At 44.6% G+C, this 15,559-nt stretch overlaps 1 protein-coding gene across 1 annotated transcript; it reads left to right on the plus strand.

Moving 5' to 3' along the window:
• Nucleotides 1-6,687: 6,687 nt before the first annotated feature.
• On the plus strand, nt 6,688-13,192 carry PSMD6 (proteasome 26S subunit, non-ATPase 6). The gene is made up of 8 exons (XM_014873100.2): nt 6,688-6,954; nt 8,022-8,227; nt 8,723-8,868; nt 9,890-10,109; nt 10,218-10,326; nt 11,336-11,504; nt 12,665-12,742; nt 12,887-13,192. Exons 1-8 carry the CDS (start codon nt 6,810-6,812, stop codon nt 12,981-12,983), a joined length of 1,170 nt encoding a protein of 389 aa, XP_014728586.1. The 5' UTR covers nt 6,688-6,809; the 3' UTR covers nt 12,984-13,192.
• The last annotated feature ends 2,367 nt before the right edge of the window (nt 13,193-15,559 follow it).

The raw sequence follows: 15,559 nt of genomic DNA on the forward strand, positions 1-15,559 counted from the left end.
ACCCCAGCCTGTGTGTTTGAAAAGAAGCTGTGGAAAATACATCAATATTTGCAATTACAGTGGCAGCTGCTGCTATGTGAGCAGTCAGGGATGAAGGCTGCTTTTCCACAGATCCCATACCCCTTCTCCCCACTCTGCCCCATCCCCACTATGGTGAGATCTCCAGCTCTTCCTTCCTCTGCTCCTCACTCTTATGTATTTCCCATTCCTCCATGCACCCTGCAATGGCCACACAGCAATCTTCACTGCTGGCCACATTCCGTAAACACCGGCTGAGCAAAAGGCTAATCTTCCCAGTTTGGATCTGCCCTCCCTGATCTCATGTAACTTCGAGGAACTGGATATTTCTAAGGAGCTCACGACACCTATCAGATTTGGTATCAGGCTGACCAAGTGGTTCAAAGGCATTAGAACACAGAAACACAGGCTAATGGCAGAGGGTGTAATCACATGGGACTATTGCTTGAGAAAAAGAGGCTTAAAAAAATCATCAAAGGACAAAAGTCACTCTGGAACCACAGGGAAGGCTGACAGGGCTGAGCTAAGGAGGAAGAAAATGGAGTAGCTTCCCAAGGGGCTGAAAGATTTCAAATTCCTTGTTCTTAATTTCAAATTATCTCAGTAAACTGATAACTATCACATCAAGCCACCAACAACCTGAGGATTTAAATAAGCTTTTTTGCCATCAGCACATATAAATCCCAATGTATTCCAAACAGATGGTTTATTTAAAGATCACATTATATGTACTACAATCAATATCCAGATTATGCCAGGGCTGCTGCAAGGAAAAAGATATCATTTTATACATGTAAACCCCCTCCAGTTTGGACAGAGGCTGGGCAAGAGTAATCAGCACTTCTTAAAGTCTTAGAAATGTAGTGAAAGAGCTGAAGTGTGTGTAATTACCAGTGAGAGGCATTGTAGCAAAGCAGATAAAGTTAATTATACAGTACAGGAGCGTTTTCAGTTGATGTGGTAGTAATCATAGTCAACAGAGAAGTGCCCAACAGAAGGATCCATATACAATAAAAGCAATCATGGGGTGAAAGTGTACAGCACAAATTACCTAAAAAACAAAGGCAGACACTGACACATAGCTGGAGCTGCCAAATTAATGCAGATTTGTGGATTCCTACATGCAATAGGATACCTTAAACAGCAACACACCTTACCCTGTGCATAGTACCCCCTAAAACTGTCACATCAGCCTGGAGGAGGTATCAATATTTGTGCTCCATGCGGGCCAGATCCAGCACCAGCCTGTGATAAAATTGACACCATTTATCATGCGAAACACTGGGTGCTGTGGCTGTGTATGAAACAAATACATAAGTGGGTTGGCCTAGAGTATCTGTTTTCTGAAACTAAATCGATACTTAGGAGACAAGACGCAACAAACAGACCTCAATTCGATTTCAGACTCGCAGGCTACCATCTCCCATGGACCTCCTTTCTGCATTGTAACAGGCAAGCTGGAACACAGGATCTGAAACAAAAGGCTCGAGCATAAAACACTTGTGTGTGTGTATTTACACATCTCCATAAATGTCATTTCAGTTTGATGATGGGACAGACACTGAGCAGGATTTCATTTCCCTGTGCCAGCAGCTCTCTCTCCTACTCGCCATTACAGCCATTTCACCCAGGAGCTGTCACTTGCTGCATGTCTTCATGGCACCAAATCCACTAGATTCTCACCTGTTCAGAAACACTTTCTCCCCTGAGATTTCCTGAGGCAGTAGTGTTAAATATATCTAGCAGTAGTGTGCCATCACCCTTCCCTGCACTCAGGGCTGCCAGAGGTGTGGAGTAAAGGAAGAGGCTCCTCCACTGCCCCTACCTGTCAGTTTGATTTCTCATGGCCATTACACATTAATAGCTTTTCAGATCTCTAAGTAATGATGCAGGAGTCCTCTCTTCCCAGAGTAGTAAACTCCCCCAGCGTGTCTGTTTGTTGGAACACCCTGATTCTAATGCTGCAAAAGATTTAATTTGGGCACTATGTAAAATGTTGTCCCTCAAAACGAGGATTTACTGATTTGAAAATATGCAAGGGAATAAAAGACTCTAATTGCTGTGAAAAAAATACTTGGCTGATCAGATGCAATTAGTAACATGGAAAGGATGAAAAAAGAATATCAGGGAGGTCAAGAGATGTAGAAATCCCACTCCAAAGGCATTTTCTGACTATTCTTACACTGGTGCCAGGGCTTGTTTAACACCAGCCAGCCCGTGGAGCTGCACTAGCAGAGGGCTCGACCCTGCGCTCCTCATTTCTTCCTGACACAGGCTGTAGTTTCTGAGAGCCAGATTTCCTGAGACAACAGCCATACCTATGCCAACAATAATTACCTAGGAAAACAGGCAACTTCTAGGAGCTTATTCAGAAGAAATCAATGCCTAACACTTGTACGCTTATACAGTGCCACTGTGAGTATTGCTGTCAACACTTCCACTACTGAAGGGCGAAGAATGAAGCCAGATGTGATTCAAGTGCCATCTTTTCCCAAGTTCAGTTAAACCAGCCTTGCAAATGAAACAAATGCACTGGCCTTGAAGATGCCTGAGGATGACAGCGGGGTATGAAAGCATAATTGGTATTGCTGAGGTGAGCCTGCAGCTCACAGCATGGTGGCTGTGCACAAAGAGCTTTTTGTTACAGCATGGACAGGTCCAACAGCTTCCAGGGCCCTTCATGCCTTCTGCAATGGGAATTAAAGTCACCCAGCAGCACTCGGGTCCAGTCCTGGGTCCTGCTCAGATCCTGATCTGCAGAGGATGCTCAGAGTGCCAGGGTGGTCCCTATCTCTGAAGCCTGGGAGAGCCAGGTAGGGCTGCAGGAGCTCCTTGGAGAGGAAAGGGGAGCATTCTGTGACCTGCTGCTGGAAAGTGCCACATACCCTGAGTGATGGGAGCTTTTCCCTTTGTGGGCTGGGAGAGAGGAGCCCCTGCACTCAGCAGGGCTGGACAAGCAGAGAGGATTGGTGACAGACACAGATTGGCTCCCTTGATGGCACTGACAAGCAAAATACTCGGCTCCTGACACTACCTTAACAGGTATGTTATACATCCCTGCCAGCAGCAAAGTGGTGTCTGGCTGGACACAGGGGTCTGCAAACCAGGCAGTGGCTGGGCAGGGGCACAGCAGGTTTTGGGTGGTCTGTGCCCCGCAGAAGGCTGCCAGTTCGCAAAGATTTCCATCAACATTCAGTGATAGCAGGGCTTCACTTGTGACCCTGGGGGAGGGGGAAACAGCCCAGCGAAGCACTCAGAAGAGACAGCGTGCAGTTACTGCTCTGAAACACTGGCACCTTGTGGCAGCTCAGCCCCAGCTGGACACGCTGTGCCTGACTGTCCTGATGGACATCGGGGTGGCCTGGGCACGGCTCCAAGAGCCAGGACACAAGCAGGAGCAACATCACACGGACACAGAGAAAGCCACTTTGCTCTGGGTAGCATTTACTAACAGCTGCTACTGGGGAAGGAGGAGATCTGGAAATCTGTAGTTGCACTTCTACCCCTGTTTATGGCCTCCCACAGCTACAACAATTTTAACAAGGAGGGTGGCATTACTTGGGATGCCCATGATTGCTCTCTGGGGCACTGACCACACAAGATGTGTCCAACCCAGGAAACTGCAAGGAGTAAACAAACGTATTGATGCATGTGAGCATCACCAGGGCAGTGCAGGGTCTGGACCCCACCTGTAGCACATCCATACTGTCACTCGAGAAAGGCTCCTCACTGCCCTGATATATCTTGAAAGGAAATAAACAATCATTTGAGAACCCTTTCTGAAAAAAAAAAAAAATTTGATCCTTCTGAATGCTGTAAGGCCACATTAAATTATGGTCACCACAAGGCCTTATTTAATCATATAAATATTTGAGTTATAAGTATTCTCCCTGAATTTTTTTTCACATTTAGTAGTGAATATCACAAGTGTGTACGCAGCTCCTTTTCTCCCTGTTACTGCCGAAATACACATAAATATGAAAATATGGGCAAATATTTACAAGCAATGAATGCTGTGTGGGGAAATTAACTAGTGTTTCATATGGATACAAACCAAAACACGACATTTCAGTAATAACTAAACTCAGGAAAATTAAAACTCAGTTCCCTTACTCTTCTCACACCTAGCAGTTTATTTTTTAGTCAATTAAAAAGTGGCAAATCCAGAAATGTGAGAATGGAGAAATTTTTCTCCCACAGTACATAATGAATCTGTGGCTTTTACTGCCACAATGAGCTGAGGATACCAAACCCAGCAAGGCTGACAGGGTGTGGGTGTTTCTGTGGACAGTGAGAATGGCCAGAACTATAATGGTTATGAATGATGTGAATTTTGGAACAGGGCAGACCTCCAACTGTGGCTGCAAACCAATCTTTATTAGGGATTAGGAAAATAGCTGTGGTGACAGCCAGGTTATCTGCTTACAAGGGAGCTGCACATACTTTCCACCTTCCACCCGTCGCTGCAGGGACTGTCTGTAATAACTGTATTTTGGAGCTGGTTCAATTTTTTTCATCTTCAATTTTTGTGAGCTAATCCCAGCTCAGCCACTCACACAAGCAACATTCACCCATGTGTGCAATGCCTGAACACTTGGAACATCAGCCTTACTTAGCAGAAAAAAACCCAACCATCCTTTTCTTCCCAAACAAGGCATGCAAAGAATAAACAGCATTCCTTAGCTCCAGAACACGCTGTCTAAGGAATGGAGCTGGGGACAAGATGCGAAAAAAACCAACAACCCAGAACATGCAAGGCGACTAAAAGTGTCTGTCATAAATAAAACTAATTAACAGGCCTCTGAGCAAACGCAAAGGCCAACAGGCAAATAACATAAACACTGCTGCAAAAGATCTTCGTGCTGTTCCCCACAAAGCATCAAAGCCATTGCTCCTTGCACAATCGATACAAAAGCGATTGCAGCTCAAAAAGAGAAACAGAAGACAAAGGAAAAAATGACTGCTCTTAAAGAAACAAAGGCACTGCCCAACTTAAAACATAGTTTCTTCTTTATTTTATTCTAAAAAACTGTAAGTACAAGACAATAAATTAAAGGGGGGGAAAAAGTCAGAATCAGCATAAAAAATACTAGCACTTATCAAAAACACAGCAGGCAACTGTTTTCTCCAGTGATCTCCTAAATAATTCATGCCCAATATACAGAAGCCAATCTTGGGAATACACAGTGCCAAAGCAGTCAAGGGAACTGTTTCTCCCATCACCCAGATACAAAGCACAACTCTAAAATAGAGGCATCAGCCAACAGCATTGTACTTAAACCCCAATTCTAACAAACAGCACCAAAATGTGTCTGGAGGAGCTCAGCTATACAGCAAGCGTGGTCCAGGAGTCTGGCTGGGATCCTGCATCCCACAGGACAGCCCTGGGCACCCAAAAATGCCCTTCACAGAAGCCAAGCACCCTGTGCCTGCCAAACCACCCAGCTGTGCTCCACTCCAAAAGCACCAAATATGTTTTCATCTTATTGCCAGCTTCCAAGGGAATACAGATTCATAAGGATAAAAAAAGGGTTTGATGTCAGGTATCACCTGGGGATGAACCTCAAGGACTCCACACACAGGGCTATGGAGGCACAGGCCATGTCCCACCTGTAACATGTGGCACAGACAGTTTGTGGTAAGGAGGGAGAGTGGGGCAGGACCAGGGCCAGTAGGGTGGGGGTGACACGTGGGGACCACCCAGCCCTTCTGCCACCATCTCCACTTCATGTTCCCGAGGGAGGGAACAGTGCTCCAGCATTTGCTGGCAGTATTTGCTGTATGAAGTCAGGAAAGACACAATCAAAGATATTTAATAAACAGATGGAGAAACATCAAGAAAAGCCAAATGAGTAGTAGGTGAACACAGGCCAGAGTCAGGTATGACTTCCCCACCATCCTGGATGAAATACAACTGAAACCAGGGCTGTTTAGAGCCCCTTTTATTTGCCTTCTACTTGTTTTGAGCCACAAGCTCTGGTGTAACACATTTGAGCTCCTTTCTGAAACTACAAAGGCTACAAATCCACTTTTTCCTGTGACCCCTTGTAGGTCTGTGTCCTTCCCCTGCACTCAAACACCAGTCAGGCCCTTCCTAGGCCATTTCAGCCTTGAGAAGAGACAACCGAGGGGGACCTCAGCAATGTGTGTGTGCCCAGCAGGTGACCCGGGCTCTGCTCAGTGGTGCCAAGCAATAGGGCAAGTGACAACGGGCACAAAGTGATGCTCAGGAGTTCCACCTGGAGATGAGGAAAAACTTTCCTGTGCACAGGAACAGATTGTCCAAAGAGGCTGTAGAGAAACTAGAAATGACTCACAAGAAATATTCCAGAACTGTCTGAACACACCCCTGTACCGTGTGCTCTGGGATCATAGAACCATAGAATGCTTTTGGTTGGAAGGGGATTTTGAACATCACCCAGTTCCCTGCCATGGGAAGTAACACCTTCCACTAGACCAGGAGCCCCTTCCCCTGGCTTCGGACACTTCCAGGGATGGGGCAGCCACTTTCCCTGTGCAGCCTGTGGCTGTGACTGTTATGTTTTGCTGTTTCTGTGTTTGTGTCCCCTGTGGCCATGCCCGTCCCCACCGCCGCCGCCGCCAGGGGCCGCCCCGCACCCGCGCCGCCCGCCGGGGACCTCCGCGCCGCCAGGGGGCGCCGCGCGGCGGAAGCGCGCTGCCGCTTCCGCCCGTCGCGGCTGAGTCACTGCGCCGCGCCGCCCTCCCCTCCCGCTGCCCACAGCCACCCGTCCCGCCGAGCCCCGGCCCCGCGGCCCCCGTCCGCCGCCGCCATGCCGCTGGAGAACCTAGAGGAGGAGGGGCTGCCCAAGAACCCCGACCTCCGCATCGCCCAGCTCCGCTTCCTGCTCAGCCTGCGGCCCCGCGCGCCCGACCCCGCCGCGCGCGACGAGCTGATGGCGGCGGTGCGGCAGCACAGTGAGTGGGGCCTCAGGGAGGCTGTGTGTGTGTGTGTGTGTGTGTCTGTGTGTGTCTGTGTGTGTCTGTGTGTGTGTGTGTCTGTCTGTGTGTTCGCCGGCCCCGCTCCGACCGTGTGTGTGGGGGGCAGCCGTGTGACTGTCTGTGGTCACCGATCCCCGGGCAGGGGCTTGTGTACACGTCCCCCCGCAGTTCGGCATCGCTCTGCCCACGGGACTGACTCCGCCGGGGCATGGACAGCTGTCCCCAGCTCCGACCACTCTTACATCGTTCTAGGCTGTAGGAGCTGTGAGTTGAGCACCATGGGCTGCTGTGCTCGCGGAGTGATAAAGAGAAGCACAGAACATCCTGAGCTGGAAGGGATCCACAAGGATCATCAAAGTCCAACTCTTGGTCCTGCACAGGGCACTCCCAACAGTGCCACTCTGCCTGAGAGCACTGTCCAAGTGCTCCATAAGCTCTGCCCTGGGGAGCCTGTTCAGTGCCCGACCATCTTCTGGGGGAAGAACCTTCTTCTGTTCTCCAACCAAAACCTCCCCTGACACTGCTCCATGCTGTTTACTCAGGTCCTGGTTTCCAGAGAGCAGAGATCAGCGCCTGACCCTCCACTTTGTCTCATGAGGAAGTTTTAGACATCTTTGAGGTCTCCCCTCAGTCTCCTCTTCTCTAGGCTGATCACACCAAGTGACCTCAGCTACTCCTTATACATTCCCTCCAGACCCTTCATCATCTTCGTGTCCCTTCTTTGGATGCCCTCTGACAGCTTAATGTCCTTCTGGTATTGTGGTGGCAAAAACTGCCCCCAGAACTCGAGGTGAGGCCACCCCAGTGCAAGGTAGGGAAAGTGCAAATGGGAACAGTGTAAAGAGCAGTGATGAGAAAGGATCAGTGAAAGGAAGCATGAGGGGCAAGGCCTGCAGAAACAGTGGCTGTGCAGTGTCTGGATTCAGCAGGTACCTGGTCATAGAAGAGACATCTCTGGCATTAACAGTCATGTTATCCTTTTAAGAACAACCACACTCTCGTTGCAGCAATGAGCAGCAGAACTCTTCTTGCTTCTCTTTCAGACATGGCTCCATACTATGAAGCCCTGTGCAAGTCTCTTGAGTGGCAGATGGACACAGATCTGCTGAACAAAATGAAGAAAGCCAATGAGGAGGAACTGAAACGTCTCGACAACGAATTAGAGGATGCAGAAAAGATCTTGGGGGAGAGCGAAATCCGGGATGCGATGATGGCCAAGGCTGAGTACCTGTGCAGGATTGGGGACAAGGTTGGTGACAGCAGACGCTTTATAGACTCGTAGAAAACACTGCATGGGAAGCCTGTTAGCTGGGCAGGTCCCAGTGAGCACTGGGGGACTTGCAGAGCATTTTCTCTCTGGCACAGCTCACACATGGCTGGCAGATAGGGAAGGGTCTTACTGAAGTATAAATTATCTAGAAAAAAACAGTCCTTGAAAAAAAACAACTTTTTTCTTGACAAGGGGAAAAGTTTGCAGATACCATTATTCACTTTCCTTGCCTCTTTAGACTTATCCAAGCTATTTAGATCGTGCAGCTGAATTTCAAGTTACAGAGTAAATTTTCATAGTCTTTAGCTTTAAAAGATACATGAGGAACAGCTTTTCTAACTTAAGATTATTCAGAATGCATAATGTGAAAGTCACAACTATCAGTGGGAGAGAGCACATGTTCTTAAAACAGGTACTTTGTGAATGTTCTGGGCGCTTTTAGCATTCTTACAGTAGCAAGTACTATTTTGCCAGGAGGGAGCTCTGACTGCATTCCGCAAGACTTACGACAAAACCGTGGCCCTGGGACATCGCCTGGATATCGTGTTCTATCTGCTAAGGATTGGCTTGTTTTATATGGACAATGACCTCATCACACGGAACATTGAAAAGGCGAAAAGGTACTGCTTGGGTTGTCTGAGTGCACTAAAGCCCTTTTGAAACAAGCTGGAGCAAAAGAAATGGAAGATAAATACCTTTTTGTCCAGAAATGACTGGGACTGCTTGTGAATGAGAATCAGAGTGATGGGTGGGTGTTACTTTGCTTTAGAGTACTTCCTACTCCTGAATTGTTTTATGGGGGGGAAGAGAAAGGTTAAGATCTTGTGGTGTCTGTTATCTAGCAGCTGGCTTAATTTGTATTTGTAGCCCAGCTCCCACTCCCACTTTAGATGTGACTGGACTGTGCCTTTGTCAGCTAAGTCTAGCTGCTCCCAGTGGCACCCAGCTGATTCTGTAAAGAGGGACCTTTTCCTCTAGAAGCAAGAGCAGCATGGTGTGTTTTGGTGCCACTGTCCTTCCCATGTTCCCATTGGTAGCTTCAGTGTCCCTGTGCTCCCAGCGTTTTGAACCTCAGCAGTTCCTGTAGCAAGCTGTGGTTCAGTGTCTCTGCTGCTGTCATGAGACACCAAGACAGAGGAGGTTCCTGCACCTCTTGTTCCTTGGGCGGGGATATTTTGTGTTTCCTTCTCAGCAGTTTTGTCTCATCCCTGCCCTTCTTACAGCCACACCAGGTTTGTGCTCATCCTTAAAAAGTGGTAACTTGTATCTTTTTTCCTATGTTGCTGGTTGGACAGCTTTGATTTTAGCAGCAAAGGCAGTGGAAATCTGTTGCCACAGTCCAGGCCGACAGTAATATTTACCTGCACAGCCACAGAGAGTGTTGTCACAGCTGAAGAGGCTGTAAATCTTTTCTTTCAGCTGAAACTTGCTCTGTGCAAAAGGCTCTGGCCTCTCCTGTCCCAAGGAAGCTGCTTTTCCGACTCCAACAAGTATACAAAGCCTGGGCTATTTCAACAAGCTGTAACATAAACCAAGTTATTTTTTCTCTAATCTCATGGTATCAGTTGATTTGTGTTTGTTTCATATAACTTACTACATGATACATTCATAATATGTAAATATTCTTTGTTCTATTTTAAGTCTAATAGAAGAAGGAGGAGACTGGGACAGGAGAAACCGTCTCAAGGTGTACCAGGGCCTTTACTGTGTAGCCATTCGAGACTTTAAACAAGCAGCAGAGCTCTTCCTTGATACAGTTTCCACGTTTACATCCTATGAACTGATGGATTACAAAACCTTTGTAACATACACTGTGTATGTCAGCATGATTGCCCTGGACAGGCCTGACCTGAGGGAGAAGGTAAGGAGAGAACATGGAAACACTGGTGCAAACTGACAGAGCCTTTCCTTAACATGTTCATCTGGAGGCTGAAAGGGATGGTGGTTAAAGATGTGTGTTTGCTTTCAGGTGATTAAAGGAGCAGAGATCCTGGAAGCCTTGCACAGCTTGCCAGCTGTTCGGCAGTATCTCTTCTCTCTTTATGAATGTCGTTATGCAGCCTTTTTCCAGTCACTAGGTAAGGCTGGGTTGTGTCCCACAGCACTGCTTCAGGTGTTCCATTTACTTGTTTCAGATCATACACTACTCTTGTGGAGTAGCTACAGTCTAGAACTAGAGCTATGTGCAGACAAAACAAACTGTAGAGATTTTTTTAACAGTGACCTAAAATTTTCTTCTTTGATTTTTCAAGCAAAGAAAGACAAATTTCTCATCCAATGAGCCTTGTGAAAGGTCATATCTGATTAGGAGAAAAAGCACTTTGAAAATGGCTATGAAACACCATCTTACCTCAGGAGCCAGATTAGGAAAGATTTGAAATCTTTCTGTTTAAAAGGGTGACACCAAAGAAAAGCTTTTCAGAAAACCCTAATTCTTGCCAGTTCTCAGACTGCTTGTTTTTCTTCTGTGAGATTTAGAATACAAAAAAATAAGATATTTAGAAAAAGCAAGGAAGAACCCTTGATTTGTGGAAGACTAGGCTTGGTGAGACTGAGTTAAAGGGGAGCATCTTGCTGTTGGCAGCCTCACCCCAAGCCAAGAACCGATGCCGTCAGGGAAAAAAAAAATCACTTCAGTGCCTGGAAATCCTTGTAAGTAATTTAAGAGCTAGTAGCAGAAAATTAACATTATGTCCTTATTCAGGTGTGGGTAACAATGTTTCTTCAAGAAGTTACATACCGAGTTGTGCTTGTTACCCAGCTCCAGGCTGTGCTGATCCAGCTCCTGCCTTCAGCAAGGGATCCCTCTCCCCCCTGAAATGAAGATGCTGTGTTGATTACAGGCTCCCATTAGCTCTGCCACAATATTGTTTGCATGTTCTTACTGCTCCTGGTTCCTGAACTGATACAGATTACATGAATTTACTTCTCTTTAGTGCAGAATCCCTTTCATATCTTGAGGAGTGCAAGAATACAGTGTAGTTATGGTCACACTTATTACTTATTAACTGGTGCCATGTGTTTTATTTACAGAACTGATACTTGATATTTCTTAGAAATTACTGACTTTTTTTTTTTTCTTTTCAGCTATTGTAGAGCAAGAGATGAAGAAAGACTGGCTGTTTGCACCTCACTACCGATACTATGTCCGGGAAATGCGAATCCACGCCTACAGCCAGCTGCTCGAGTCCTACCGGTCCTTGACGTTAGGGTACATGGCAGAAGCCTTTGGAGTCAGTGTAGAATTCATAGATCAGTAAGTTCTTTGGCTTTTTCAGTTCAGAGAGATCTGCCTTTATACCTTTTAAATTATCTCATTATGAGTAAAAATCTTTATTCACTTGTATTCTAAATATGCCAAGTTACACTTCTGTGGAAGAGTGTGAGAAGCTGGTATTTTATTGATTACTTTGTTCTTTGTATTGCTGTATTTATTGACCTCCATATGCTATGAAACTTAAGATTTTAGATAGCTTAGTTCACAGCTATACAAACACTGAGCTGTTCCAACTTTGGGGATCTGCACATTTTTTGTACTCTGCCAGTCTCCCTCTTTCATTTTGCTTCGTTTCTGGTGTGTGGACAGGATCTGATGTTTTTCACTTAAATCAAACATACCCTGCAGTCCCAATCTGAAATTCTTTTCTAGAATAAAACCAACAGACATAAGAACTAAGTGGTGAGTGAAGTAAGAAACTGACTTCTACTCTCTGTACATGAAGCACATTATTTCAAATGCCTTCACAAGAGTTATTCTTGTTTCAGGTTTTCTAACACAGAAAACTTACAGAAATATGAAACTGCTTGAAATATTCAGAAATTAATAAGTGTTTCAAGAGAAATCAAATACCATTTCATTCAAAAGTAATTTTTTAAAGTCATACTAATTCTTATGCTTTCTAGTAATTTATTATGAGTTGTAACTTATCTTACTGTTGAGTACAGGAATATCTTCTTCTACCATCAGTACTGTAGACCACTGTTGATAAACAAAACATTAGTAATAAAAATTTTTAAAGCATTTTTAAAGAATTAAATATGAGATACTTAGCTAATTAATTGACTGGAATAAAGATATTTACCTCAGGATAAATTCCAAATAGCCTTGCTGCATTAGTGCTGCCTTTGGATTTGAAGAGTAGTTGATACAAAGCTCAGTGGTAAGCTTCACTAACTCAAGTACAACACTTTGTCCTGAGAAGAAAGAACAGAGAGGTTTTGTGTTCACATCACTAAAATGATTATTTTTGGGTGCAGTGTCCAAGCCCTGATAAGATGAGGATGTATAAGATACCTTTTGAAGATCCAGAGGTTGTTGCTTCAGAAATACAGTGTGGTGTAACAGCAGTTTCAGTGCTCTTAGGTCTACAGGTCCTTTGGGAAACAAGATTTAACCAACTTTTTTTCTTTATTTAGGGAGCTTTCAAGATTTATTGCAGCTGGGCGATTGCACTGCAAAATAGACAAAGTAAATGAGATTGTAGAAACTAACAGGTATGTAACAATTCCTAGAGGTTGTTTTTAACAGGCCAGTTGAATTCTATGTAGTTTGATGACATTTACTACAGAAATGTTTAATGCTTTGGTATAAATCATATTCTTAGCTCTAACCCCTCTTTTTTCCCCCATGATTCCTAGGCCTGATAGCAAGAATTGGCAGTACCAAGAAACCATCAAGAAAGGAGATTTGCTGCTAAACAGAATTCAGAAACTTTCCCGAGTAATTAATATGTAATTTTTTTAACGCAAGGGAATGCAAAATTTAGCTGTTTAAAACATTTTGGAAGTAACCTATAAATATATTGCATAACTTGGTATACTGTAGGGAAAAAAATAACTAGCAAGAAAGGTAGTGTTTTTACTTTCCACTTCATTATGTACACACTGTTCTGTTCTGGTGTATGGAACCCAGTTCATTTATTAAATGTATGATACCATTGGTGATCTCTTGTAAAAGACTTTGTTCCTTTCCTTGCCTGTATATCCAGTGTTCCATATTGAACAGCAAAGCAGGCTCACAACCTGTGAACACAGAGAAGTCACAGCCATTTTATGCTTGCTCTTTTAAGACTTTCATATTGGAATCAGAGGTGAAAACAATCAGTTGCATAATAGTAAAGTGGCCAGAAATGTTAGTGAAGAGTGCACACTGTTCAGACAGGTCACAGTCTTGAAATGAAGGGATTACAGATTAAGGGAGAAGGAATAAGGATGCAAGTGATTGGGGTGAAACATTAATATAACCACAGAAACAGTGGGACTGAAACTTTGGGAACAACTGTAATAGAAGTAGCCTCTCTCTTTAAACTATTTTTTTGCAAACTTGAAAAGGAAGTCAGCATGTGAGCAAAGCATTACATTTGTAATTATTGCCCGAGTTAGATTTGCAGATGTCAATGATACAGGGAGCTGTGGGAGGGATTACTGCAGTCTGACAGAGCTGATCAGGTACTGCAGGGGTTACAGTTCCTTTCTTCACAGCTGCTGAGGAATGAATGTCTCACTAGGCTGCTGCCATGCTGATGACACATGGTTTCTGGCATGGCAGAGCCTCCAGCAGCAGCTGTTTACCCTGCTGGCCTGCCTTTAGGGATTTTTACCCTCCTCCCAAAGAGGGCCTATGAGTGAGTTCTGTGAGCTTTTCATGCTACTGCATTTGGAACATTTACAGCCTGTATGCATTGCAACTTCAGTGCTGGAAGGAGCCCCAGCAGGTAGGTGTACCCAAAGAGCAATCCTCGCATTTGGAAGCTACTGTGGCACAGACAGGACAGCTTGGAATTTCCCCTGCCCACCCCTCCCATTGCAAGATCACAGAGGGTCTCCTGCCCTGGAATTTTTGCTGCCTGCCCAAGGTTGGACCCCTGGGTCCTGAGGGGCCATTACTATTCTCTGATGAACTTTTCTGAAACCCAAAATACAACCTAATGAGTTTGGGGTTTTTTTACTACTTAACTCGAAGCTGTTTTGGTTGTTTCCCCCTCCAAGAAGCAGGTATTTAGCCAGAGTTCAAGACTGACATTTCAGACAGTACTAGTTAGAAGAGAATTCTCATCTTTCTTCAGAATAGGCAGAGTAGTAAACAAGAACTGTAGTTTACCATGTGGTCAGCTATGAGTCTCTGTTTTGTGTGTTCACTCATATGCCATTTCCCATAAAGTTTTAATTGATACAACTCCGTATTCAGACTTTTCAGACCTGCAATAACCTCTCTTGTTTTTCTACATCTATTCCATGCCAGATAGAGGAAAGCTTTAATCAGTCTGACTTTTGGGAATGTTTCTACCTTCCATAGGTGCAGGTGTGAAGCCTTTTAGAAAACCATACTGTCTTCATGTCTCCACTGACTTGAGAAATTTCTGTTTGGTGCACAAATAAATTTTTCTTTCCAGCATATTTATACATGAACTGGCCTTAATTAACTACATCAAAGCTTCCATTCAGCATATATATTACTGTGTATTTTTTAACTGTAAAGATAATAGAAACCTACTCAAGAAAAATTAGGCTAACAGGGGCTTCATGCATTCCAGAGAAATCTTGCTGCTCTCTTAGTGTAGGTAAGAGCAGCAGAAAAAAAAGATGTCAATCCCTACTCTGTGTGGAAAATAAAAACATTGCTAAGGGTTTTAGTGCTCTAAGATGCTTCCAACTGTTTTATCCTGTGGCTTTTCAGAATCCAATGTTTCTGCTCAGGTGGGTGCAAAATAATGTTCCAAACAAAAGTGTACAATCCTACTACAACAAAGACCTCCCTTTAAAGATCCCAACTTACTTTCACGTTTCCTGATGTCAGCCTACATCCTGCAAAAAAGGATCCAGGGAGATCCTTTCTGGACAAAGATTTTTGTGCCAAGGCCTGGCAGGAAAGCATCACAGCTATTTTAGCAGAACCTTTTAAGGCTTTGTGCAGCAGTTCAACCTCTCAGCCATGCCAAATAGTGATGGGATAAAATTCTGTGAAAGGTGAAAAGCAGCACCTCCTGAAGCCCACAACTGGAGGCACACAGTTTAGCCAGTGCTTCTGCTCACATTGTTCTCCTGAAAAATAAAAATAATCTGATACACTGTTTTTCTAGAGTAGGAAGGCTGAAGGGTCCAGGGTGGTCAGGCCTTGAGCTGATCAAGGGCATAATTTTGTCTATTCTGTTGTTTTTAACTGCCTTCTTCCAGCTCCATCTTAAACCAGAAGCATTAGAATTTCTACTTCCTGAAGCAATTTCAAGTTGATTTTTACTGTCCTATGATCATGTTAGTTTTATATTCTGTTTATCTGCTCTCACGATTTCCCCTTATTTAACTCTGATTAAA

This window comes from Sturnus vulgaris, chromosome 11 (genome assembly GCF_052056855.1).
Source record: "Sturnus vulgaris isolate bStuVul1 chromosome 11, bStuVul1.hap1, whole genome shotgun sequence".
NCBI lineage: Eukaryota > Metazoa > Chordata > Aves > Passeriformes > Sturnidae > Sturnus > Sturnus vulgaris.